This window comes from Aphelocoma coerulescens, chromosome 1A (genome assembly GCF_041296385.1).
Source record: "Aphelocoma coerulescens isolate FSJ_1873_10779 chromosome 1A, UR_Acoe_1.0, whole genome shotgun sequence".
In the NCBI taxonomy this organism is placed as follows: domain Eukaryota; kingdom Metazoa; phylum Chordata; class Aves; order Passeriformes; family Corvidae; genus Aphelocoma; species Aphelocoma coerulescens.
In genome coordinates, this window is record NC_091014.1 from 56,471,130 (window position 1) to 56,496,478 (window position 25,349).

Sequence of the window (25,349 nt, forward strand, 5' to 3'; positions counted from 1 at the left end):
CTCTTTTGCCATTGGGGCCTATCATCCAGGAGCGAAAGCACATTTTTCTGTTTGCATGGGACCTGTCAGAGTGGTGGCCATAGCACTTACAGTGTGGTGTGCAGGCTCAATGCAACCCCACAGGACAGACAACAGCTGATGGACCAGGAGATGCCCAGGGTCTGAAGTGGGGAGGACCCTGTGTGGAGAAATGGCCCTGGCAAGTGTAGAGGGGTGTCCAAAATGACAGCAAAGAGGAACAGCACCAAGGACAAAGCCTTGCTGTGAGGAAGGATCTTTGCCGTGGAATGATGTTTGGTCCTACAGGCCTTGCCCAAATTTGGCCTGTCTGTGTAAGGTGTGTGTCTCTCCCTGCTCACCCTGGATGATGTGCCCTTGCTACTCACAGCCGTGCTGGGGTCAGTGAATTCTCCAGTTAGTCTACACAAGCCCATCCATTCCTGTAACACTGACATTCCCGTTGCTTCCAGCTGATTCAGTGCTTCTACAATGCTCTGGTGACAACAGGACAGCAACCTGTTGAATCGCCATCCCAAAAATCCCTGAAAGTGCTTTTTTCCTGAAGCATATTTTTACACTGCAAGCTGCAGTACAGTCACAGCATGAGGAAGCAAATCCTTTCACACAAGAGAAGCAGAGAAGAAGCTGGCCAGCCCACAGGTGTTCCCCTGCTATTCAGAGCTTGCAGACTCCAGGAGATGTGGTCTGACTAAAAAAGATGTGCCTGCTCCAGGATGCAAGATTCTTTGAAGTGAGGACACTATCCTCTGCCCACTGCATCTTTTCCCATCCCAGTAGGTTCACTCACCCCAAAGGTCCATTGGCAAGCAGCTGCCTGAAAGAGGCATGGAGGTTTTCTATCCTACAGAGGCCATGCTTTCTCACCACACAGTAGTTGCATGTTGCTAGAAGGATGTTTTCTTGTCTCCACAGGACTATTTGTTCACAAGAGTTGGTGGTTTCTTGCAGTTCTTCTACAGAGAGAATGTCCAGGAAGGCCATGGGAGTAGCCACTGTCCCTGGACACTGATGTAGGCAGTATTGGTAGGCAGTAGGTCATTTGGTCACTTTCCAGCTTCTCATGTTCCAGGAGGGTTGTGCCAAAGACAAACTGCAGCCTCTGTCTAATCCCTGTCTTTTTAATTTAACTCTTGACCTAATTAGGGTCTTTTTTTGGATGTCTTTTTCTAGTTATTGTTGTTGTTTGGAGGGGTGGGGTTGGGATGTAGTTTTTTTTGGTTGGTTGTTTTGTTAATTCCAAACCAAATTTCTGCAATTTTCTGTGAAGTTGCAGATAGGAGAAAAAAAATGGCAGAAACTGATCAGGAAAGTTTATGTTTCTAGCAGCCAGATGGAAAAATATGTTGAGCTCATGGTTCTCCCAAGTTTCACAGAAGGTGCCACATGGTGGAGTACAATATGTGCTATGTATTTAACACTAAGAAACATTTGGGCAATATTTTTTCTATTGATGGCATGGCAATCCATAAATGTAATGGAGAAGTGTGTGTAACAGCCTGTAAGCTTTCGAAAATTCAGTTTAGGCAAGAGACCAATGTGCCAAATGACCACTTTCCTCACTGAAATACCCTGCAGAGACAATGAGCTGGGGCGAGACGTCTAACAGGGTACACCCTGGCAAGCTGCAGTTACATATGAAGCAATTTAACACCTCTAGTAAACATTTATAAACTGAGAAATTATTCCCATATGGGGGATGATCTAACATTGTTTTTCACTAATATCTCCCCCCTCTTCACCTGTCTGTCCCTGTCCTCTTTTTCTTTTTTTTTTTTTTTTGGAGCAGGAAGTACAAAAGAGAAGAGACAGTGGGGTGTGATTATTTATGTATTTATTCTCAGTTACTTCCACCTCAGCTCCTGCTGCTAAACAGCTGCTTGGAGGCCTGCTTCTCCCTGCAGGGTTTGCTGATGTCCCAGATGAATAATGTCCCCCTTCACCTCCCTGGCAGCTGGCGCCCAGCCGACGTGCGGGCAGGATGCTGACAGTTATTGGGAAAACACTTGGCATGCAGACAGCTGCCAGAAAGCAAAAGTCACTCCAAGCAGACCAGGGTGGGGAGCATCTCAGATACTAAACTATTGCCTGACCCTTTTTTGCATTTACAGTAATTCTTTCCAAAAAAGAACGAGACGCCAGGGTCTAGAGCATTCAATAATTAGTTAATCCAGGATTAAATACAAGAATGATTTAAAAACTGTGTACATTGCTTCAGTCTTGATCAGCTTTCTTTTTTTATCAGTCCTGCCATAGTTTGTCTCCTTTCCATGTGGGTTTTTACTAAGGCTTCTTCCAGGGAATGGCAATCATTCTAATGTCACTTCAAAGTTAGCCCTGCAATGAGCATGGTGTTGGGCCAGATGGTTTCCAAAGATCCTCTCCAACCTAAATTACTCTATGACTTTATTCTGTGATGTTGGAAAGTATTTGGATCACCTTCTGTAAAAGCTTTGGATCACAAGCCTTTTGAAGGCAAGTTGGTGTTGGCAGGTGTGGTTGTTCCTACTTTCAGGCTTTGTCCGAGTCCACATGCTTTTCCTTGTCAGTGTTGATCAGTTTAGAAGTAAAATATATGGCAGACTTTTTAGACTGCCAGAGTACAGTTCAGAGAGTATGGGACATGATTCAATGGTTAGTTGAGCATTGATCTGTGGCTGAGAAGCAAATCAGAGCATCTTCCAGGGTGTCCTCATCTGCCTACAGTGGTATTGTTCCTACTGCAACTGTGACTCCTGGCTCCTGCTGCTTTTGCTGCACTGATCTCCCACACCCCCCATGTATTTTACCCAGCCATTCTCTATTACAATGTTTAAAAAAACCCCCTGCTTCTCTCCTCCAGCCTAGTAAAGAGAGGTTATTCTTTATTTTATGTTGCTTTCTTTTTTCCCTAAAACCAGCTCTGTGTTATCTTATTTATATAAGCAGTCACATTCGTTCTTTCTTTGAATAACTTCAGCAGGGTTTATTTCTTTCTCTGGAAAATATGACATGAGGTTTTGACTGAAATGACATTTTTGTCTTGGCAAATTTTCCACTTTGCTAAAACATCAAACAGAATGTTAAATCTAACACTGTGATATGGGAAAATGTCATTGATTCCCTATTAATTTTCAGTAATGTAAAAGCAATGCCATTAACACCCAAGCAAAGCACAAAAAGAATTTGTTCCTATTTGTAAATGCCATTTTCTGTTAGGTGTCAGACACCTGAGGCACTGCATATTTGGAGGAATTTTGCACTTCTTGAGCAAAAGTTGCAGCCACTTATGGCTTGGACTTGTGCCTCAGAAGCTTCCCTGAAGGCTTCATTAACTGCAAGTAATGCAAAACTTACTGTATCATGTTGCTTAATTATGCACTTCTCTTCTTCTCTGTGTCATGCCAGATAGGAAAGGCTTTGGAAGGGAACTTAGTCAAAATGTCTTGATCACTGGGAAGTATCTGAAAGCTGAATGAAGTCTCCTTGAATAATGGAGGGTAGCCAGAACCTGAAGTGAGGATGTTGTCTTCAGTGTCCTGGGAAGATCTTTTTCTATTGGCATGAAGGGCAAAGTGTCTTCTAAGACTGTCAGTCTTCTAAAAAGAGAGCAGGAGAGCCCATCCTTCTCCCACAACACCAGGAAAAAGCTCTCTCACCCATCATGATGCTGGGGTATAAAGCACCCTTTGGCTGCAAATGGTTATTCACAGTGGAAGGAGTCGTTAAGAGGTATTTTGACAATCACAGAACTGGTTAGGAAAGCTCTCTAAGAGCATTGGTCCAGCCATTAATGACCACTGCCATTTTCACCACTAAATCACAGCCCTAAGTGCCATATCCACACCCCCTTTGAACAGCTCAAGGGACGGTGACTCAACCACTTCCCTGGGAAGCTTCTTTCAATGCTTGGTAACCCTTTCCATGAAGAAATTTTTCCTGATATCCACTAAACCTCCCCTGCAACAACCTGAAGCCATCCCCTCTTGTCCTACACCTTGTTACCTGGGAGAGGGGGCCACTACAACACGCTCCAGCACCTCAATGCCTTACTTTCAGTGAGGGAGCCAGAACTGAACACAGGATCTGAGGTGTGACCTCACCAGTGCTCAGTACAGGGGGACAATCTAATGTGTTGATCACACTCTTTCTGATACAAATAGTCTATGCTTGAGTGTTCTTTCTTCATGCCCTTGAATCTCTTTGTGCTTCAGTGAGAGAAGCTGAAGGACCAGGAAGCAAGCCAGAGTTATGCCTATGTGCAGAAACAAGAAATAGGCAGTTTCTTTAAGGCATGAAACCTCCTAGCAGGATGTGCTGTCATCATCTTCTCTACCACAAAGGAGGCTGGGGACCTGCTTTCTGCACAGAAATGTTATTGATTGTTATTCCTTTTGCCGCTGGTCTCCATTTCTCTGTTACAGGCTCTGGTGCTCTTCAGCTGATGTTTATTCTCAGCTAGTCCCAGGCCTGGCACTCCACTGCCTTGCTCTCTGTATCCATGGGAACATTCACATTGTTCCATGGCTCAAAACAGGGATTCAGTGTCCACCTTCGCTTTAGAGATTCACTCCTCATCTGCTGCATGAGAGAGTGCCCTGCCTTCCTATAGAACACAGAGTTTGAGAATAGGCTTTTCTACATTAATTCTGTGCTCTTGTGTCCATCATATAAGTGGAGAAACTCTTTTTCTGCCAGGATCTGAAAAGACAAGAGCTTTTTCCCTGAGCTTTTGGCTGGCAGAAGTAAAGCCAATGAAGGCAGTTTCCCAGCCACTCTGTGTCCTCCCCCTGAAGTTGGCTGTGCTCATTTGCATCCTTCCTCCCTACCACAGCATCACATCCCCATCCAGGGTGTTGGGGCAGATGTTCAAGGGGAAAATACCGCTGCTTCACCTGGAGAATGATCTGAACCATTACTGTGCAACCCCCATAGGTGCTGTCCCATGAGTCAAGTCTGGGATTGTAACAAGGACCATTTTTTTCTTCATACACTCAGAAAGCTGGATGAGGAGAGACACACCCATAGCTCCTGCCTCTCCAGGCGCCACAACTGTTCAGTAACTCAGCACAGATATCAAGCCCTGGTCCTAAGTAGCTGGTAAATCCTTCTTGAGGACCTGTGCCCGCCTGCAGTGTACTTTCTATGCAGCAAGTCCAGCAGAATGGAGCAGCTCCAACTTTCCAAGATTTGTATTCACTTGCTGTTTCTCAGCGGGGGTCACCACTTGCCTCATGCCCATTGACACCAGGGAGGTCCATAAATCAGCTGCCCAGCGATAGCACACCCCTCATGATGCTCATTCTGCATCTCGCTGCTGGAGGAAAGCACTACCTTTGGTGCCAAGTACATTAGGGAACATGCCTAGGTTTAAAAAAAACTCCATGGGAGGGAATCACAACATTTCTAAAGCTTGGCCTCTTTCATCACAAAAGCTGAGCATGATCCTCACCATGTCTCAGGTGGGCGATAACAAAAGTCCAAGGCCAACAAACAAAATGAACAGCTTTAAAACAACAAAGCTGTGCTGGGGTTTGTGTACAGTGTTTGTTGCCACAATCTGGCCCAGAGTCACCATCTCACATTTCCCTGCCAGTATGATGGAAATATAAATAGGGGCTATAAACCCAAAGTATTTCCAGCTCATACATCCAAAGGACAGAAATTATAGTCTCTTAGCAAGGAAAATGTTCGAGGGTAGTGAGGTAATGGGACCTGGTTACAGAGCTCATTTCTCTGAAAATCTTTAATACAGCATGGAAATTTTTCAGTGTCCTTGCTGCAACCTCTGCTAACATATAAAATAATCCCCTCTTTCAGTAGAAAAGCCCCTTCCTTAGAGAATGAACTGCTGAGCCCCATTTTGGGAACCATTTCTTTCCAGCTGCTGCTTCCAGATATTTTTGAATGGCTCCGAAGACAGCGCGTCAGCAAGGAATGAAATCTGGCTGCTTGAAAGATAATCCAATGCCTGTTGGCTTACCTAGAAAGGGCCTCACTTTTCTATGCATTAGCTGAGGGCTGCTGCTGTTGAACCATAGGAGTCCAAGCTCCAGTCTTGCTAAATAATATTCTAGAAGTCCAAGCCATGAGTCACAGCAGCATATGAGGGGCTCTGCTCCTTTGATTAATTGCATTACCATGCCTGCCCTTTGCTTGTTGACTCACAGCCGTGAGAGCCTGGGATGTGCTGCCTATGTAGTAAACTGATTAAAGGGGGAATGTGGGTCAGTGTATGGATGTGTATGAGAGCTTTCTGAAATCCCTCATGATCTTCCCACCCACTGGGCATTGCTTCAATATGGAGCTCAATCGTCAGGAAACAAACTTGCTCCCTCATCTGTGTTGCACATTGCAACGAGCTTGCCAAGTACAGCCAAGCTTTTAGAAAGAAAAGAGAATCCCCCCCCCGAGTGAATTTATGACCCTTGGCTCTGCTTGTGGCTTGTTCCTGTGCATGCCTGAGTGACATGGAAACTGCAGAAAATCTGCTTGGTCTGTTTCTATGCTCTCACGCTTGCATCTACGTTGGATTTTTCCTTTTTTAATGACTAGAGGGTTCTGTTGGGTTTGTTACATTATAAACACGAGCAACACATGATGAGAGGCCCAGAGAAGAGCAACATGTGTTAGTGAAAAGAAAGGGGGAAACAAGGAGTGGTTAGAAGCGCTTCTGAGCATTTGAAAGTAAAACATCACTCTCCCCATCTCTGCCAGGTCCTTCAAGCCGGATTTCGTCCTGATCCGGCAGCACGCCTACAGCATGGCACTGGGAGAAGACTTCCGCAGCCTCATCATCGGCCTCCAGTACGGCGGCATCCACTCGGTCAACTCCCTCTACTCCATCTACAACTTCTGCAGCAAGCCCTGGGTGGTAAGTGATGATCCAGCTCTGCTGCAAGTCAGCTCTGCAGAGGAGGTCTCTGCTACTGATAAAACACCAAGGTTGCCTTCCAGGCTGTTTCAAAGGAGTTGGTCTCTTTAGGTTAGAATCTAAGCAACCTTAGGAATCCAGGTGGGAGTTCTTGGGGGAAAAAACCTATCAGCACTATCAGCCTCTTTATCAGCCTCTAGTTGTATCAAGGTGTTATTTCTTCACCCTGAGCAGGACATTTCCCTTGTCCCAGACTCTAAGGGATCACCAAGAGCTGGCAGTGCAGCAACACCTAGGTTTCTTGTAAGGCACGGGAAGGATCCACAGTGGAGAAGCTCATGGAGGACTGTCTCCCCTGGGAGGGATCCCACGCTGGAGCAGGTGAAGAGTGTGAGGAGTCCTCCCCCTGAGGAGGAAGGATCAGTAAAGACAACATGTGATGAACAGACAAAAACCGCCATTCCCAATCCTCCTGCACCGCTGGCCGGGAGAAGGTAGAGAAAATCAGTCCGGTTAGGGTCAAACCACCACAGATGTAGAGTTTTTCAAAGTCCCAGAATGAAATACAACATTATCATGAAGTGTTGGTTCATTGAACCTGAAACAGTGCACCTCAGAAAGACCTAGGCTGAGTCAGCTCCTGATGAGGACAGGACAGCGTTCTGATATTTTGCACTGGAAGCTCCCTTCACCTGTTCTTTAAATTCTGTCAAGTTCACAGGAGAATCTCAGAAAACTTTGAAAAATATTATCATTGGCTTTTCTCAGCCCCAAATCAAGGTGTGTAATAATTCCCCAGACCATTTCTCTGAGCAGCTCCAAGGCAGCTGAAGCTGCAGAAGCAGGTGGGCTGGGGAGATAAGTTGGCCTTGAGCCACAAGAGTAAGGCTGGTCATTGCAGTAGCTGCAGGAGGAAGTCAGATGCTGATACCATTTTGGAGCTGGCATATGGGTTTTCCGAGCAATTTCATCCCAAAGTGCCTTCTCTGATCACTGATGCTTCCAGAATGGAAATTTCCCTGCATTCTTCTAGGTTCAAAGCAGGAAACTACAGCTATATGGATGTGAGGAGATGGGACTTTGCAATATGACCCCATGGAAAACTTTTAGATGCATTTTCAGGAATTCCCTTACTCATTGCACAAATTTAGCTTGGAGTAAGATGGAATGCTTATAGAAAATTATATCTTCCTCATCACCTAATTAAGTGGGGTTTTATTGTTGTTTTTTCCCTTGGAATGATTATCCTAGTGGTCCTCAGTGTGTTGGTAGGTCAAGTTCAGATGAGGTCTGTAGTGACTCAGACATTTATTTCCATGATTGGGCAGTGTTGGATTTAAGTAATTTCTTACTAAAATGGTACAAGTGTAATAAACAGAGTCTTTTCAGTTTTCACCCCTTTTTATAACATTTGTGGGGTTTGTTGAGACCAAAAGCAAGATCCTGTCTTTTCCAAAAATGTTGCAGTGCAACAATGACAGTGGTGAGAGCAACCTCAAACAACCTCACTTTGCCATTACTGTATAGGTGGTTAATGTCCATTTGACCTTAGTTTCCATCTGATTTTCCAGTTCCAGGCTCAGTACCACACCGTCACATTGGTTCTGACAGCTGGTCCTAGACACAAGTGCATTGACCCTGGTGACCAGACAAAAAGCCTCCACAGCTGCACTGCCTTTTGAAGACAGTCATGTAGTCCATTCCATCTGATTTTGGGGTCGAGTCAGTCAGGGCTTAGCTGACGCTTTGCAACTTATGCCTTGTAATTATGTTTCTGATGGTGTGAAGGGGCCTCAAGATGTGAAAGGCCTATTTTTAGGCATCTGAAATAAAAGAAAACAAACAAACTTAGCACTTAAAAAAAAAAAAAAAAGCAGTGCTGGAAAGGCAGTGTGGGAGAACTTGGCTCTGCCAGCAGCTTGGCTTAAGCTATTCTGAGTCTGGTTGTGCCATGCTTTCCTCACGGGGAATACAGCTGGCACAGACAACCTTCCCAGAGGAGTCAAGGAAACCGTTTGCAAACACTTTAAACAGGTTTTCAGAATGCCTCCTTTCCCTGCTGCCCCTGCACACACATCACTCCCAAACCAGTGACTATAATGTGCTCAGCAATCTAAGATTCCATCAAATGAGCAATGCTCAGATGGTATTGAAGCTCTTGTAGAGATTGCAGTGGGGCATTTGAGGGCAAAAATCTTCACTGGCAGCAGAATCAGAAAATTTTGGTTTTGTGATAGCTGGGAAGCGAGAGATAGGGACACTTCGGTGCACGTTCCACTTTGATTGCAAAACAGGCATCTTGAAATAAGGGATCTGCATAACAGAGATTACTGGAAGCTTTTTGTATCTAGAGAACAGTTGAGATGCATGAAGAAATGAAATTAAATACCCCTGGGAAATGTGCTTTTCGCTCTCATTTTTTATTTTCCCCAAAAATGGTTCCATTTCATAGAAATGTTTATGATTTTGTGGAGGGGAATGAAATTGAACTGTTTTTCTTTGGCAGTTTGCAACCACGTTTTATTCTCAGCAATTCTAATTACAATCAGCTGAGTTTGGGTTTGGGTTTACTCAAACATGCAGCCCCGTTTTTTAATGACATTTGCCAGGTTTCCAGTTCTGCAGTGCACAAACTTCTTCAAAGATTAAAACGGGCACAGTTTGAATCAGATGTTTCTGAGAGGAAAAAAAAAGAGTATTCAGGGGGTCTCACACCCTGAGAGAAACATCTAAGAAATCTGAGTTTTAAGATGGCCCCAGAACTGTTGAGAAATAATACTACAAGCACACTAAGCACATTGCTTCAACCACAACAACAATTTTTGTGTTAGAATTCTAATACAATTCTAACTATAATTCTAAGTTACAATCCAAAATACAGTGGGAAGAATGCTCAGAGCAGTACTCACTGCATGCAGGTAATGTCTGTAATTGCAAAGCAACTTCTGCATCTGTAAGGCAGCAGGAAACATGAAGTTTTTCTGACAGTCACCTCCTGATCAGGTCCAAGGACTTCCAGCCAAATTGTTATTGACTGCCAAGGGACATAGGCTCCCTGATCACCTAGGCACTTTCAAAATATGCAAAAGGCCTTAAGGTCCTCTGAATGGACCTTTCTATTTCTCTGTAAAGACTCCCTGCATGTAACTCTGATCTCCAGCCAGTCAAAGGTATTTCACTTGCCTACTTGTTCCAGGTACCTAAAACCAGGCTGCCTTGCCCCGTGTCTTATCTGTGGTCTGGATGCAATCTCACTAAAACCAGTGGAACCACAGAAAGCAAGAACTGCTGCCAGAATGTGGAAGGTGTGGTTATACCTAGCAGAGCTGCTGACAGCAGCATTCCTACCCATCTGCACAGGGAGATGTTACTCGAGCTCTGTTATCAGATAGCTCAGAGGCTGCTGCACCACGTAACGTGGGAGTCTCTTTGTCAACATCCTGTCCCTAACAACTGGTAAAAAAAGAGAAAATGGGAGGGGACTGTCCCATGAGGGGCAACACCAAAGTCAGACCTTTCTGCAGGCTTGGCCCAGTGACGAGGCTCCCAGATGTCTGAATCTCTCATCTGAAACACTCGCTATTTCAGCAACAGCCAAGAGCTGTGTGCTTCAAAAGGAAGCCCAAGGAACAAGTCAGAACATTGTCTATCAGCTGTACAGTTGTTCCAGTTATTTTGTTTGAGCTGTTTTCCCAGGATAAATGTACATTTCTTCAACATCACGATGTCCATGGCTCACCAGGGCTGTGTGCACACACAGCAAGGGGCACGGGCTGTTCTCAGCCAGAGTGTTTTTCCTTCTCTCCCTGTCTCTGTCTCATTGTATTTAACTTTTAAGCCCTGTTTGCTCACCTTGCTAGTCAAAACAGGGCTTTATTTTTCTTTTCTAGAATGGGCAGGGCTAGTGCAAGTAGTTAAGAGAAGCAAGCTGTCCTCCTTCCACAACATCAATACTCTCCTTGCCAACAATAATTATTCCACATGGGGAGTTTTTCCTCTTATCTGCTGATGCATGTGAGGGCGGTGGTGGTGTTAGTGATGGGATATGCGGCTTCTTGATGTTTCCTGGATTTTCTTTAAATGCTGTGTTTTGAACTATGAGATTAGGAAAAGGGATCTTTGCATTTGCCTGCAAATCTGCTGGCAGCTGCCCCTTCAGCATTTGGCCTGGGTCTGGCACACACCTTGCAGCCTATTTTTTTTTCACAGTGACTGCATGCCAAGATTTAACTCTCAAAGGGGAATTTCTTCTCTACCAGCAAATGAAGTTTCAACGTTTTATGCAGCAATGCTTTTGCTTAGACTAGCCCAGTAACCAGGAGAGGAGCCTTAACAGGGCTACTCCGCAGAAAACATCCTCAATATCCTCTCTCTATCTGCAGTGTAACCTTGGTGTTGTGATTTGGTGCCTTTACTGGCTCCAGCTCTTGCCCAGAAGTGCTCAGAATATGCAAGATTAAGCAGCTAATGCTGTTGGGAAGAAAGGGAGCTTGCTTTTCTTTCCCTTCTTCCCTAGGTGTTTGTTTCCTTCCCTTAATCTGTGTGTTACTTCCCTCAGGGGCCACAGGGATCTCCTTTAAGCTTAATACATCCCTACCTTTGATGAGGAACTTGAGAAGCTCATGCAAAGGACTTGCAATCTGTCCTAACTTGGCCCAGGCTGGAGACCTTTCTTAATTAACTTGATTTTACCAAATTCTGGGGGGCTTGGAAACTGAATTCAGTTTATAAACTATTTTGTGAATAGGACTCAATCAATGGGGAACTCAGTCCTACCTTCCAACACAGCAGGAACCAATCCCCAAACATTTTATTCTCTTATGCAGCTGCCAGTCCAACCACTTCACCAACAGCTGTGCCAATTCAGAGCTGTCTGTGGTAACAGGGCTGTGTCTCTTCAGAGAGTGAGCAGGGTGGCTAAATGCTTGACATTATAGACTCTAAGCTTCTCCTGAGATCTGAGAGGTTTCTGGGATATTCTTTGGTATATCACCCCTGCTTCAGAAACATTTTCTGTCCTGGTTATTAAGTTTCTTTCTTATAGTTTTGATTTTTTCTCCAGGTGATGAATGATGGATCAAACAGGGAGGCTGCAGACAACATACAGAATAGTCTGCTTGCTTTACAGGTGGCTGAAGCAGAGCAGGAATTTGCTGTGCTGTGTTACGCTTCTGTTGGGGTTTTGGAACCTGAACAGAAATCAAAACTCAGCGCTACCATGGGGAGCTTTGTGTCTGGTTGGGCACAACCCTGAATGCTAAAAGGGTTTATAATGGTGATGATAGTGGTGATGGTGGTGAATTTCATGCTGATGGGTGGGGACAATGACAAATGCTCCTCCTTGTGTGTGAAATACCAGGGCGGTTGCTGTCCCCGTTGATGTTCCATGCTGCTCTCTCTAGACATTGCCCTCACAGACTGGTGCCTCCCTCAGACCTCATGGTAGGTGGGACAGGGACAGGCAGATGTCCTTTCTCCTGTCATTCATGAAGGGCTGTTGGGGGCCCTTGGTTCACAATAAATGTCAGTTATGATTAACTCCTACTTCCTTGGGCTGGGACTCAGACCAGGTAGCACAGGCCATTCCCTCTGCTCATCACTGTCCCTCAGCAATTCTCCTGCCCTCCAGCACAAAGTGCCTTGCTTGGATTTGGCTGTGGGGAAGAGATCCAAGGGACAGCTTTGGTTTATTTGGTCTCTAACAGCGAGCAGTGGCACTGATTTCCTGGCTCTATCCTCTGCTAAGAAAGGCTCCTCTCCCCAGCTGAATTTGGAAAGCAAATCTTGTTCAGAGTAGAGATGTAAGTAAACCCAAACTGATTCTCTTCTGGCTCTTGAATCCCTTCTGTGCTCTCTTAGTCCAAGGTTTGTGTACATAGGCTGGCTTGGCCATGGATAAATAATGCAGCTTTGTATTTTGTTGCTGCTCTCAGGTCAAGAAAGCAAGGTGGCAAAGACGTAATTTATGTTTCTCTCACCTCCTTCACCACTATCAGAACATTTTGCAAGCACATGCCTGTTGCACAATAAGTCACTGACTTGTGTCTGTTTTTTGTTCCCCCTCCCTCACCCCAAGTTCTCTCAGCTCATTAAAATCTTCAACTCGCTGGGTCCTGAGAAGTTCCCCCTCGTGGAGCAAACGTTCTTCCCAAGCCATAAGCAGATGGTGAGTAACTTTGCTTTCTTCTGATGCCAGTATGGATGGGGTAGAAACAACAGATGCAAGCTGGACGCAGGAAATGGTGGTGGGAATGCTGAGAAGAGTCTAAATTTTACTTACAGATAAATACTAGTTAAAAAGTGCTATGCAAAAGGCACTGCTTGGGAACCTCTTTCCTTTCTTGCCCAGCCCTCCCCTAGGTCATGTAAGGACCCTGAAAAAATGTACAAAGAGGGTCAAAGGTTCAACGCTAAAGCAGAACTCCATTGTAAAACAGTCAACAAAAAGCTCATCCCTTAGAGCAAAGAATCATTCTATTCAGATAAAGTGGATTTTCTCTACTCCTGGAATTGTTTAAAATATGTTGACCATTTGGGACATGGGTCCTAAGAGATGTTTCTTTCACAATATTAGTTTGCTTGGTCTGTCACGTGCCCACCATCCATGAAACATTTATCAGCCTGAAGGTACTCAGGGTAACTTGGAGTTCTTGAAAGAGTTTGTTTCAGCTTCTCATGTTTTCTTTGCACAGTGCTCTGGGGCTTGTCAACAGCTAAACACTCAGTGTCCTGTGTGGCTGCTGGGCACTGTACCAAACTCTTAGGGCACCTTCCAAAGAAATCTGCATAGGTGCCTTTAGTCCTGGAGAACATGGCAAAGAGAGGGGCTTTGTTTAAAGCTGGTCATGGCTCTTGTTTTCCCTGTGTTAAAAGGAAGACTAGTCCTTTGTGAATTTTTGCTCCCAACTTACATCCATGAATTAGTGGCTCTTCCTACATGGCTGAGGCTTTGATGAACCATGTATGAACCATGGCTGTATGAACCATGACCCCCTGTGTGACCACTGGCTGGCTGAGCTAATTTCCCAGGCTTGACTGTGAACCCAAGCAGCATTGCCAGCCTGAGCATGAGGGTTGTTGAGATGCCAAACTAAGGCTCAAAAATATTCAAACCCCTCTTTTCTCACACACTTGTTGCAACACTGAGGGCCAACCACAACACATAACAGGGTGTAGGTTCCTGATCATGAGGTTCATGTGAAAAATCCCACTGCTGCCTGCTAGGTACTCAAATACTTTGAAATGCCAGTCCTTCACCTCTGTGTTCCAACACACTGCTCTCTACCTGTGCTGTGTAGGCTACAGCACTTCCATGCTTCACAGGCACATGGTGGAGGTAAGTACAGTCATGAAGTTGTATTATCATTTAAGACATAAAGAAACGGATAGTCCTTAAACAATGTGACCGTTCGTTGCACAGTTCTATGATGAATTAGTTGTTTGCGCCTGTTGCATTTAATTCCTAATGATTTATGAAGAAGGTTTTGTGACATAAGTAATGTTTCAGGACAGTTGTGACTTTGATCACCACTTCAGGAATGGTAGTTTTGGAAGACTTGATATCAAGGTTATCATTGCAAATAAGTTAGCTAGCACTTCTAGCAAGATCTTTTTGTCTGGAAATCTGATTCTTGGTTCCTCGGATGTAGATGTATTTGGTGCCAGCATAGTAGTACTGATCTTAATTTTACTTGTTTTCCATTTTCATAACTAAACACCTACTTGGAGATGCTATTACTAACTTCCAAAAGGGTACAAGAAGCCTTTTAAACCATAGGTAATCTCATATGAACACAAACACTACTGCTGACATGGAAGCTTGAGTAATCTGTCTTAAATCAGTCACTTTTCAACAATTTACAGAAGCAACAATCCACTTGGGCAAATTCAGGTCAGCCCTTCCCAGGTGGACAGGTCTGCCTCACGGAATGAATTTACACAGCTTCTAAATATCTTTTCTGGGAGCATCTTCTCAACACCCTGGGCTGTGAGAGTCTGAGAGGTCAAGCTTACACCAAGCAAGCTGCACTGTAGTCATCACCAAATACCTGTGAAAGTTGCTTGCCCACAGTGCCTCAGCTTTTCCATCTGTCAGACAGGAATATACTGATCCCCTTTTACCACTCTTCTTTTCCCTCTCCTGGAGGCATTTCCAAGCTGCACCAGTGAGCACTCATAAAACACACTGTGGTCCTTTGATGGCTGACCCCCTGCAAGTGTTTATAACAAGTGTTATGGTTTTACCTCTCTGCAATGTCATACACTTCAAGCACTTAAGTTCTCACATAGAAGACCCCCTCACCCTTCTATATCCAAAAATTTCCAGAGTCTACTTTCTAAACCTTTGGGTTAAACAGAAAAAAAATTCAAAAATCTGTTTCATTCTTTCATCTGTGTAGACACTAGATTTTCCAAGAGTAAAAGTGAGATACAGGAATTATCTAACAGTAGGCCCATTTTTGTGAGCATTTTAATTTAGCTGAAAATGCTTTTTCTGAAACTTCTTTCTCAAAAGGACTGGGCATTTTTAATCAGCCCTAAACAGTAAGCCTAAAGAGAGGACACAAGATTCTGACATTTCATAGCAGAAAAGATGAACCTCTCTTCCTTTTGCCGTGGGCATGCGTCTTTCAGACCTCCCCATAATGATCAGTTTTCTGGAAATAAGAGCAATCTGGCAAGTGTTCTTCCAAGGACCTACTGGTGCTACAGCCAGCCCTTGCTCTGTACTGACCTCCTATGGCAAATTAACAACTGGGAATCATTAACTTCAAAAGGGCTTTTTCACCTCTCCTGGGCTTATGACCACAGTAACAATTCTCAGAGACCAACCTCTTAAAAAGAGGGGGGGATTCCTGGAGGGATCTTTGCCAAAGTGCCAGATTTGCCAGAGGTGGAATATCTACTTTGGGACTAATAAAATGGTATCAGGAAGGGGAAGGAAATTAATAAATCCAGTTGCAAATCCATTTGTGTGCATTTGAAGTCGACAGAAACTAATATAAGTGAAGCAGAGACAGAATGTCTGTGATAGAAATAAAACCACTTTACTGTTTAGAATAAAAGGACACTATAAAAAGTGAACATTATGCAACATTACCTTAAAAGACAATATACATTCACTGAATATAAAATTTATAAATAACATGGAGGAAAACTGTAAACAGTGCTAGAAAATTTAGCAACAAATACATTCCTTCTGGACAAGATTTTTCACATGGGTTTGGTTCTCTCCCCAAGTTTTCATGACTATCAGGAACAGCACAGTGGCTCTATGAAGGAAGGACAGTGTCAGAGAGAAGGAGAAGCCAGTACAAGCAAAACAGCAGCAAATGTTTAGTGGGTTTTGTTTTTTGTCAAGACTGGTAGCCCCAAAAGTCACGTATTCTAAAAGACAGAAACCTTTTGCAGTTCCCTTAATTTTGTTCTGTCCTTCTAAGCTGCGAGTATTTTCAGAGACATCTGCAAGGATGGAGGCTTGTTCTCATGGAGGCCTTTACTTTCAACAGTCTTTACTGTAAAAAACACAACAGTATGTTTCCCATCACTGTGAGGTAGCATTTCACTCTGACAAGTATGAATGGGATACAATGACAGATTTATGTTTTAGAATAGTCCTACATAAAGGGCCATGTAACTCTTCAAACCATAAATTTAGACCTAAAAATGGTGCTTTTTTCCCATACTGGGGACGTGGAAGCCTCCCACAAGAGGACCTTATTCAAGGAACTCCATGCACAGATCTCCTGCTCTCTAGCCCCTCCATTTTGGAAAAGGAACATAGAATCTAATCTTTCAGAAACCTTCAATATGTATTTTTGTCAGTTTAAAGGGAAAAACACTCTCCAGCAAGTAACAAAAAAATATGCATAAGTAAGAAACTGAACAGCTTCAGTCTAGAAATTAGTTCACACTTTAAAAAGTACTTTTAATAATGTTGGTGTGTCTAAAGTATGGTGGCAGGGGGTGTGTGCGTACTCCTGAACATATCCATTGGCAGGCAGAAGTGGCTTAGCAAGGCAGAAGAAAGGAGAGCAGACAGAAAGGAAGAAGTCTTTGAGTCTGATTTAGAGCCTGGTCAATCCATGTAATGGCTTCCACTTCAGGAGTGCCTTCAGGCAGGTCCTTAATGCAAGCACAAGCTGAAGCTTAGCCCAAGAAATGCATGTCCCTGATAGCATGCACAGAAACAAAATAAAGAAGCTTCCCAAAAGAAATGTATTTTCACTGGATTCTTCCCCCTCCTTTCAGCTCCGCATTTTGAACAGCCTTAACAACTGTTTCTTTACACAGCAAGGGCAAAGATTTGCCACCAAACCTCCACCCCTGCCAGTCTAGCTGTCTGCATCTCAGAAATATTTTACCGTCTGCAAAATAAAGTGGGAATATGCTTCATTTTCTGGTAATGCATCTGCTGTTTTGTTTTGTTTACAAAGCACATAGCTACATGATATCCTACTTAGGGACAGAAGTCCTCATAGTATTAGAACACAAATATTTTCACAATAATTTGAGTGCAATACTGTGATGTCTCAGCTAGCTAAATGAATCAGTGACAGGTAAAATATGCAGAGCTGCAGTTTAATGAAAATTCAAATCAACACTTTACTGCATCAAGGGGCATTTTCTTTTAGCCTTCCAAAGCTGTGAGAAGTGGCTGCAGCTCAAAGAGACCCTGGCCACCTTGAGCTTGAGGAGGGCCATAGCCTGCAATGCCAACTCCAAGCAATGCAAACACTGAGGGCAGCTTCATTCTGCCCTCAGTGACCCTCACAGGTTTTGTCAGCCATGCACAACTTGAACAGAGATTGTTCCACTGGGCCCAAAGCCCAAACCCATATTTTGCCAAAAGGACCAACATTCTGAACCACTACCTGCTCCTGTGATGGGTGTCATGAAGCACCCTACTCTCCCTCTCATCTCCAACCCATAATTTAGGAGTAGTCACAGGGAAGAGGACTTCTGAGAAGTGTTCCAAGTCTAAATCACAGGAAAATCCAACAGACTTTCAATGTGTTTTGTGCTGCATTGCCACTCAGAGCTGCTGGGAAAAAAAATACACGCAGCAAACCTAGGCATCTCTTACAGCAACTCTCTGAAAATGCCCTCTAAAGTTCATGCTAAAAATGAAGCTTTTGCTGCAACAAGTCATTAGCAAATGGGGCATTTCAGAGGGTGTACATCTGGCAGAGCTCTGGTAGCACACAAGGAACATAAAAACACATCAGAGCCCATCTCAGACACCCTTTCTTTTCCATTTGGCAAAGATGTGCTAAACAATCCTCCAGTAACTGAGGTCACTGACTGTAAAATGCTGTATTGTCCCAAGCTGGAATCACTGCAACAACTTTTTCCTGCTGGTGGCAGCTCTGCTTTCTAAGTGGAATGAACGGAAGATATATGGAAACTTAAGATAAATAATCATAATAATACAAAAATGAAGTTAAGCACAATCTTCTCCCTGCCCAAACCCTCCCCATCCAAGACTCAGTCACCCATTTTGTCAGCACCCCTTCTTCACCATCATTAAAACTTAAAATACTTTTATTTGATAAGAAAAATTATATTATAGTTTTCTTAATAATAATAAAAAAAATCAAAATAGAATGAAAAAAAAACTTCTCCAGTCAACAGCAAAGCACAAGACAGTAAGGCTTCTCCTCCCACATGACTGCAGGATATGGTACGAGCACATGCACAGGGCTATGCCTAACAGTGCCTAGAGGGAAACACAGCACTTGACACAGAAGGAATCCTCCGGGCAGCTGAAAATTTTATGATCCCAGACAACAGTTATTAGGAGACCACTCTTCCTTGCCTAGCCCACACACACACTTCCTTTCACTATATAAACAAATGCAGCTATTGTAGCTGCAGGGGAGGAACCGTGGTGCAAGGAGTTACAGAGGAAACAATGACTGTAGCCACTACTGCAGATACACTGGAGCTTCAAAATCTTAAAAGCAACTCACTGACTCGGAATGTCAATATTTCTGTCTTTAAAACACAATCAAACCATTCTTTTGTTTATAACACCAAAAAAATTCCACGTCCTGTCAAAAATAGCTTATGTCATTATGCGTATATACATCTTAGTTCAGCAAAACACTATTTTGGCAATACTTTTTTTTTTTTTTTTTACAATAAATGTTCTAGCAAGTCTCCCCTTTCCCTCTTGCACGTGATTGATTTACAGCTGTTACTTTTGCACCTGTTTGGTTTAAGGTGTTCAGAAGCTGGTTTTGCTGTTGAAGCTAAGCTGCAAAAATTTCAGGGGCCAATGCTGCTCAAAACAGGATGGCACAACCCTTCATATGCTCTGCTGTAATTGCATTTACCTCCCTGAAAATAGGGGATGGGGTTTTTGTTTTTGAAACAACAACAACAACAAAAATACTAAATACTCTCTCTTTTGTTCTGGGGAAAGCCAGAACTTCAAATGTGCTGTTGCATTCGCATTGTTACTGAATTAGCAAGGACAGTCAGTCAACAATGCTTTTACCAGATGATGTGGTCAGACACACCAGGTAAAGTCTCCCACTGCTGGAGTCAATCACATTGCCTATCTCTCCTATAGAGGAGGATTTCTTTTGGATGTTATTTTGTCCAGAGTTTAGGCTGGATTTCTTTTCATTTTGCTTCATTTGCCTGATAATTCTGATTAATGAAATCTGTTTCCCTTGAAATAGATTTGTCTAAGTATTTTCAGCACTTAGTGCATGAGGAGGGGTGATGGGAAGCCAGCGCATAGAAGAATACAGTGCCTAATTGGCATAGTTTTTAGATTTTTGTTTTCCTAAAAAAATAGAGATTATATTGCTACAGCTAATGATACATGCAAGAGAGCAAGAGCTCCATCTTTTTTTTTTTTTTTCCTTTTTTTTCCCTCCCATTTTTCCCTCTGGTGTGCAAAAGTAAGCTCCCAAATGTCTGATCAAAATGAGTGGTATCAAAAAATGGAAAAGGTGATTACAAATTCAGTAAGGTAGCACAGACTTTTTTCTTTCCTTTCCTTTTTTTTTTTCCGTTTCTTTTTTAAGTGTTCGAAGTGCTAGAATTTGCATGAAAATAGGCACTAATTTCATTGTCATCATCACGATCTGGTAAGAGTTAGTGTCCAAAGGAAGATCAGCCACAAGTAAGGGAGAGGGGAGATAAGGAAAGGGATAGCTGCTCAGGGATCTGTGGCATTGATTATCGTTTTGTCTGGAGGTGCCCATCCTCTGTACCAACTGCAGTAGCCTTCCACCCTCTGGATGCAGGCATAGTGCTTTGCTTGATATCCCGAGTGGCCGAAGTTGGAGAGCATGTCTGTCCAAATGCACTCATTCTTGGAGGTGGCAAAGCAGGGCAGATAGTAGCAGGGCCTAATCTGCAATTGGAAAGAGAATTCAGGTAAGTCTGCATGTAAAAACAACATTATATAAAATGTCTTTTTAACAGAGACAAGTGATTCAAAATTCCACTCCCTCAAACCTTGCTTACTAATCCAAACTTCAGCCTCAGTTCTGTAAGCACGTAAGCATGTGCTTAGCTTCACACACACAGCTAATTCTGTAGTCAAAAGGGCTTTTCAGGTGCAGAAAAGTTGAACTTATGTCTATGTTTTTGCAGGCCTGAGGCCATGTGCAAAAGTCTTAGTTCCAGTGCCAGGCTGTGGGGTTTTAAGTACTCAAAATGTTTACACAGGAAAAAAGCTGGACATATCTTGCCAAGCCTTTGGTACCTGATTTCATTCACCTGCAAATGATTCTGCACAGATTCTGAAAGTCTTCCCCAACCCCAATTAACTCCAACAGGGTATTAAAAGCATAGACTCTGCACTTTTATTTGATTATCTCTTCTTTGGTCTCAACACTAAAAAATGAACTTTACTTTTTCTCTGTAAAAATTGTTGTCCTCCATTTCTCTTCCTGGCTGTTCTCTAGCATCATCAAGTATTACCAGCCAGGGGAGACAGAATGGGCTTGAATGTCTGATGCCACCTTAGAGACACACATACCTTGCAGCCACAGCCCAGGTGATAACGATGGTTCAGTCCTTTGCGCTGGGACAGAGTCAGCCGGTCCCATTTCTCATACCAGTTGCACAGGCCAGTGTAAACCTTCCCCTCATACACCCGGCCTTGAAAACAGACACATGGTCACAAGTTAGCACTTCTCAGCTCAAGCACTTCTCTCGTTTCCTGAGATGGCTAATGCTCTCAATATGTTTGGCTTCAGCCACTGCTCAGCAAATGTTTTCTTTTTATTAACTGGTTCAGGAATCTCTGGCAAGCAAGATAACAGCACTTCTGAAAGTCAGGAGGTGTTGTGCTGGCTCTAAGCACCACCAGCAACATGCAGGTTAGTAATGCTGTCAAGCTCCTCTTAACAACAGAGAAAATGAGCTGACACCCTCACTAGAAACAAGACTTGGCAACTGTCACATGTCCATCCCCCTGCATCCCCCCATCTCAGCAGCCTGCGTTTCTCCAGCTCATTCCAAAAACGATCTTCCATTTCTGACACAGCCCAGTAGCACCCAGCTCCCTGTGACAGACATGCCAGCTCAGGTATAAATTGAGAGCCATGGACTGTCACACAACATACTTCTCACAGCATGCCAGGGTGTAAGATACACTTTAGGAAAGAGAGGGACATCTAGGGAGTGAAATGACTCTCAGCATTGTAGAGTACTGAACACCAGAATACTGTTGGCCATCTTAACACTTAGGAAATTGTGTACAGAGCTGTCCACACCACTGCCCATGTCCTTAGCAGGTGCATGTATAGGACAGAAAACTTATGGAGAAGTACACAGTCCTTTACCTGTAATCAGATATTGGTACTTGTTGACCTCCAGCTTGACTCCACAAAGACTCTCAGAGGCTTCTGTGTAGATGTACTGAACATGTGGCATTATCTGGAAGCCCCTATACATCTAGAGAAAGAATAAAAATGCTTTCAGTCATCTCAAGAGATCAAATTTCACTTAAGGTTCTTTACAATCTACATTCCTAGTTTGTGGTGGTAAGCAATAGATTTTCTGGTTTTTACAAGAGTGAAGGAATAATGACACTGGCTGGGCTCATGGAAGCCTCCCCACCAGATCTGCTGGTAAAGCAGAAAAACCACCTGCTAACGAGCCATTGCAATTCAGCACAGAGACCAGTTTTTCCCATTCGTATTAGTTCCAGTGGCACTAAGTGAACAAAGCACCAATGCTGCAAGCTCTGCCAACATCCTGAATTTTTTTTTCCCTTATAAAGATCATAATTAGAGAGAAATAAAATTAGTTCAAGCTTGGAATCTTTCTCCTCTATGCGATTTACACAATTTCTTCCAAACTAAGAGGTTTTTCTTTTAAACAATTACCCTATTTTCCAGTGTTGCTGCCGTAAGAGTTTCAAACCTTTGGCACTTGATCTAAGTCATCAAGTCAGACACCTCCTCCTCAGACGCGTAGCACACACAACTCCTGCTGACCTCAGCAAGGACTTCATGTGTCTCTAACTCAATGAATGCAGACATTGAATTCTACACCATCTTCTAAAATTAGTCCCATACTGATGGGCACCATAAAGAAAATATCATGTATACATAATTCCTCTGCACTCCTCCTCCTTCTTCATAATCTTTCTTCCAGCTCAGTTTAATCGAAACATGAGCCCACAGATGCACTGGCAGTTGGATTCAGTCAGAAATTAGCACATGTCCCCATCTGACCTGGCCTTACTGCTGCAATTTAGAGAAACTCATGCCCACCTGTTAGCAGCATAAAGAAGTCTTTGCATAGCAATGAAACAACCACTGCATGTGTACATTGGACCCATTAAACATATCCTATTTTTGAAACACAGAGAATTATTTCCCTGAGAATTTCATCTTAAAAATTTGTCTTTTCAAAGCATTCAGTCACTCTTTTTTCCCCGCCAACTCCATGAATGGCCAATATTTAGAAGTTAAAGAAGAAACAATAGAAGTCAGAGAGAACCAGTTTCCTGGCATTTCCCAGCCTATCCTTTTCTCTCTCAGCTTTACTGATAGACTGCACATTCACATTTGGCTTAGCAGTAAATATTAATGTGAGGCAAAAGACGACCAAAAAATCCCAAACAATCCCAGAGCTATAAATCCTTGCCTCTGTGTCACCTAAGCTGTAGTATTCTTCTCCAGGCTGCATTCTATTTCTTGAAGTCCCCTATTACCCCCAGGGTATTTCATCATTCCCCCACTTCCTTTAAAAACAACAAATCTTTTTCTTTCTGAAAGAACATGTTAATTTAACAGATTTTATGCTAGGCCCAAATACTTCCTATAAAACCATAAAAAACTACTACTAATTCTGCTATGCTGAGAGGCCAAATTTTATCTTTGGAGCATCTACGGAATGTCAGCCAGGTGATTTTTTTTTTTCTCCTTAGGTAGATTCCCTTAATTAGAATGATCTTGTAACAGTATCACAACTCAGTAACAGCAATGCTGGGTACAGTAAAAGACACACTAAAGAGTTTGCATTTTCCAGCCTTTCTTCTACACCCAGCTAATAGGCAAGGCCATTATTTTTTTTTAATTAATCACAGTGTATCAACAAAAAATCATAGATCATGCTTGAAATATGACATTGTGTCCATAAGTGGCCAAAGTCTTTCAATGGATATGGAAGAAGTGAATTTCACCTAATCTCTGCTTTATCTCTGCAATTTTCTTGGTATCGGATGACCCACTCAGATTTTCCAATCCAGTCAACATAGCTTGAGACCAAGATTCTGGCACAAGAATCCAGTCTGTCCTTGGATGAGTTATTTAGCCCTCAGCACACTTTGTTTCTTGCCTCCCAAGGGTACTGTGAGGAAAGGCACATAGAATAAGGGTCACATGTTGAGACCCCATCCTAGTGGGTGTCACACCAAGAAGCTCAGATAACAGTATCTAAGCAGATAAGACTAGGTAAGGTAACAGCTGGGGCTGCCCAGTCCCTCCAGGCAGTGCATTATCAACACTGCAGAGAGCTGCACACTGTGCACGGCAGTGCAAGGGATCTGTCACTTGCAGTGCTGAGCTCCCAGTCATGTTGGACTAATTAAATATCTGTGTGACAAGGTCTGCACGTGGGCAGGCACACTTGGAGCCCTTTCTTCCTCTTGCCCACAGGGCTACGAGCTACACTAATCATTCCTCTGGGAAGCTGCTCAGGTCCTTCCTACAGGACTGTTACAGTCATCACTTTGTGCATCTTCTGAGCCATCAAGCTCAACATGACTGCCTATGAAGTAGCCAGTGATGCTGAACTGGGGCTTGCTTTTCAGCTCCTGGACCTAATTTCCTGTTCACATTACCATCAGGGACACCACTGTCAGGGCTGCTAAAGGAAGCATGCTCAGCCTCTCAAAAAGCACTGCCACTCAGCCCTCAGTGACCCACATGGATGGCAGCCACTGCCACACTGAACTGAACCCATGCTGGGGCAGACAGGGCCTGCCACACCCTCTGATGACTGAACAAAATTCACCAGGACCTCGGTTCTCTTGGAAGGAAAAAGAAAGTTTGGCAAGGGGGAATCTTCTACAGATGCCTGCTGTCAAAACAAAAAAAACAATACCTTGAGCATTATTTTTGGATACACAAAGTGTCTTGGAAGTGCTGTTAGACCAGTCAGAAGAAACCCAACCATAAAGCTAGCCTGTCTCCTAACTGCTACCCTCAGAGTTCTCCTGTCCCCACAAATGTGTATTTTTGGAAGCGTAATAACAGGGAACAAAATATTAGCAAACATGACATGGTGATGTCTGCTAGTGCTGCTCTATTTCCAGCTGTGTCAGCATTCCCCTCAGCAGCCCCCATACTGCCTCAGAAATGCACAGGCAAATCCTGTGGTGGTTCCTGCTGCTTAAATGACTTCACTCTGTAAAATTGTTCATGATGTTCCTCCCTCTATCCCTCCCATGTGAGGTTGCACTAGATACCAAGAGCTGGGAGTCACACTTTGCCTAACCTGCAGCTAACTACAATATAGGCAATTCACAGGAATTAGGCATCCTCTCTAGTCAAATGCCAAGAACAGACACCTCCAGAACAACTCAGCCCATCCTAAAACAGCTGTCTACAACTTGTGGGCTGAATTACACTTTGGTGGTTCCTCTCTCTATCCATTGACAATGAAGAGAGCAGGGAAGACTCAACACCTCATTTTAGTCTGTCTAAAATTAAACTAAATTAATCCTACCCCACTTCTTTCCTCTTGGGACTATCACATTTCCCCCCATAGACTCATTTTACAGATAAGCAACAAACCAAGGAAAGTCTCCTTGCTTCTGGCAGCCTGTGCAGGGTGCTGCCATGGTCAACCAGGACTGTGTGTGCTCATGGAGGAGAAATATCTCCTTGTTTCCTTTGCAGTTTCCTGAAATAGGCTTGGGCCATTCTCAGAATGCACTGCAGGATCACAGAACACATAGGGGTTAGATCAGTCCTGAGCAGATTTATGACACGTGATC

At 43.5% G+C, this 25,349-nt stretch overlaps 2 protein-coding genes across 2 annotated transcripts in view; one reads left to right on the forward strand and one right to left on the reverse strand.

Moving 5' to 3' along the window:
- Positions 1–25,349, forward strand: part of SYN3 (synapsin III) — a 236,808-nt gene that overhangs the window by 98,765 nt on the left and 112,694 nt on the right. Inside the window, exons 9-10 of the mRNA XM_069002932.1 lie at positions 6,715–6,871; positions 12,948–13,037. Coding sequence (XP_068859033.1) covers positions 6,715–6,871; positions 12,948–13,037 — 247 coding nt within the window. The remainder of the gene's footprint in view (positions 1–6,714; positions 6,872–12,947; positions 13,038–25,349) is intronic.
- The window catches only part of TIMP3 (TIMP metallopeptidase inhibitor 3), a 37,569-nt gene continuing 28,115 nt past the window's right edge, over positions 15,896–25,349 (reverse strand). The window contains exons 3-5 of the mRNA XM_069002934.1: positions 21,682–21,793; positions 20,874–20,995; positions 15,896–20,243 (exon numbers count right to left, since the gene is read on the reverse strand). Of these exons, the coding sequence (XP_068859035.1) occupies positions 20,046–20,243; positions 20,874–20,995; positions 21,682–21,793 (432 nt within the window). The 3' untranslated portion in view covers positions 15,896–20,045. The remainder of the gene's footprint in view (positions 20,244–20,873; positions 20,996–21,681; positions 21,794–25,349) is intronic.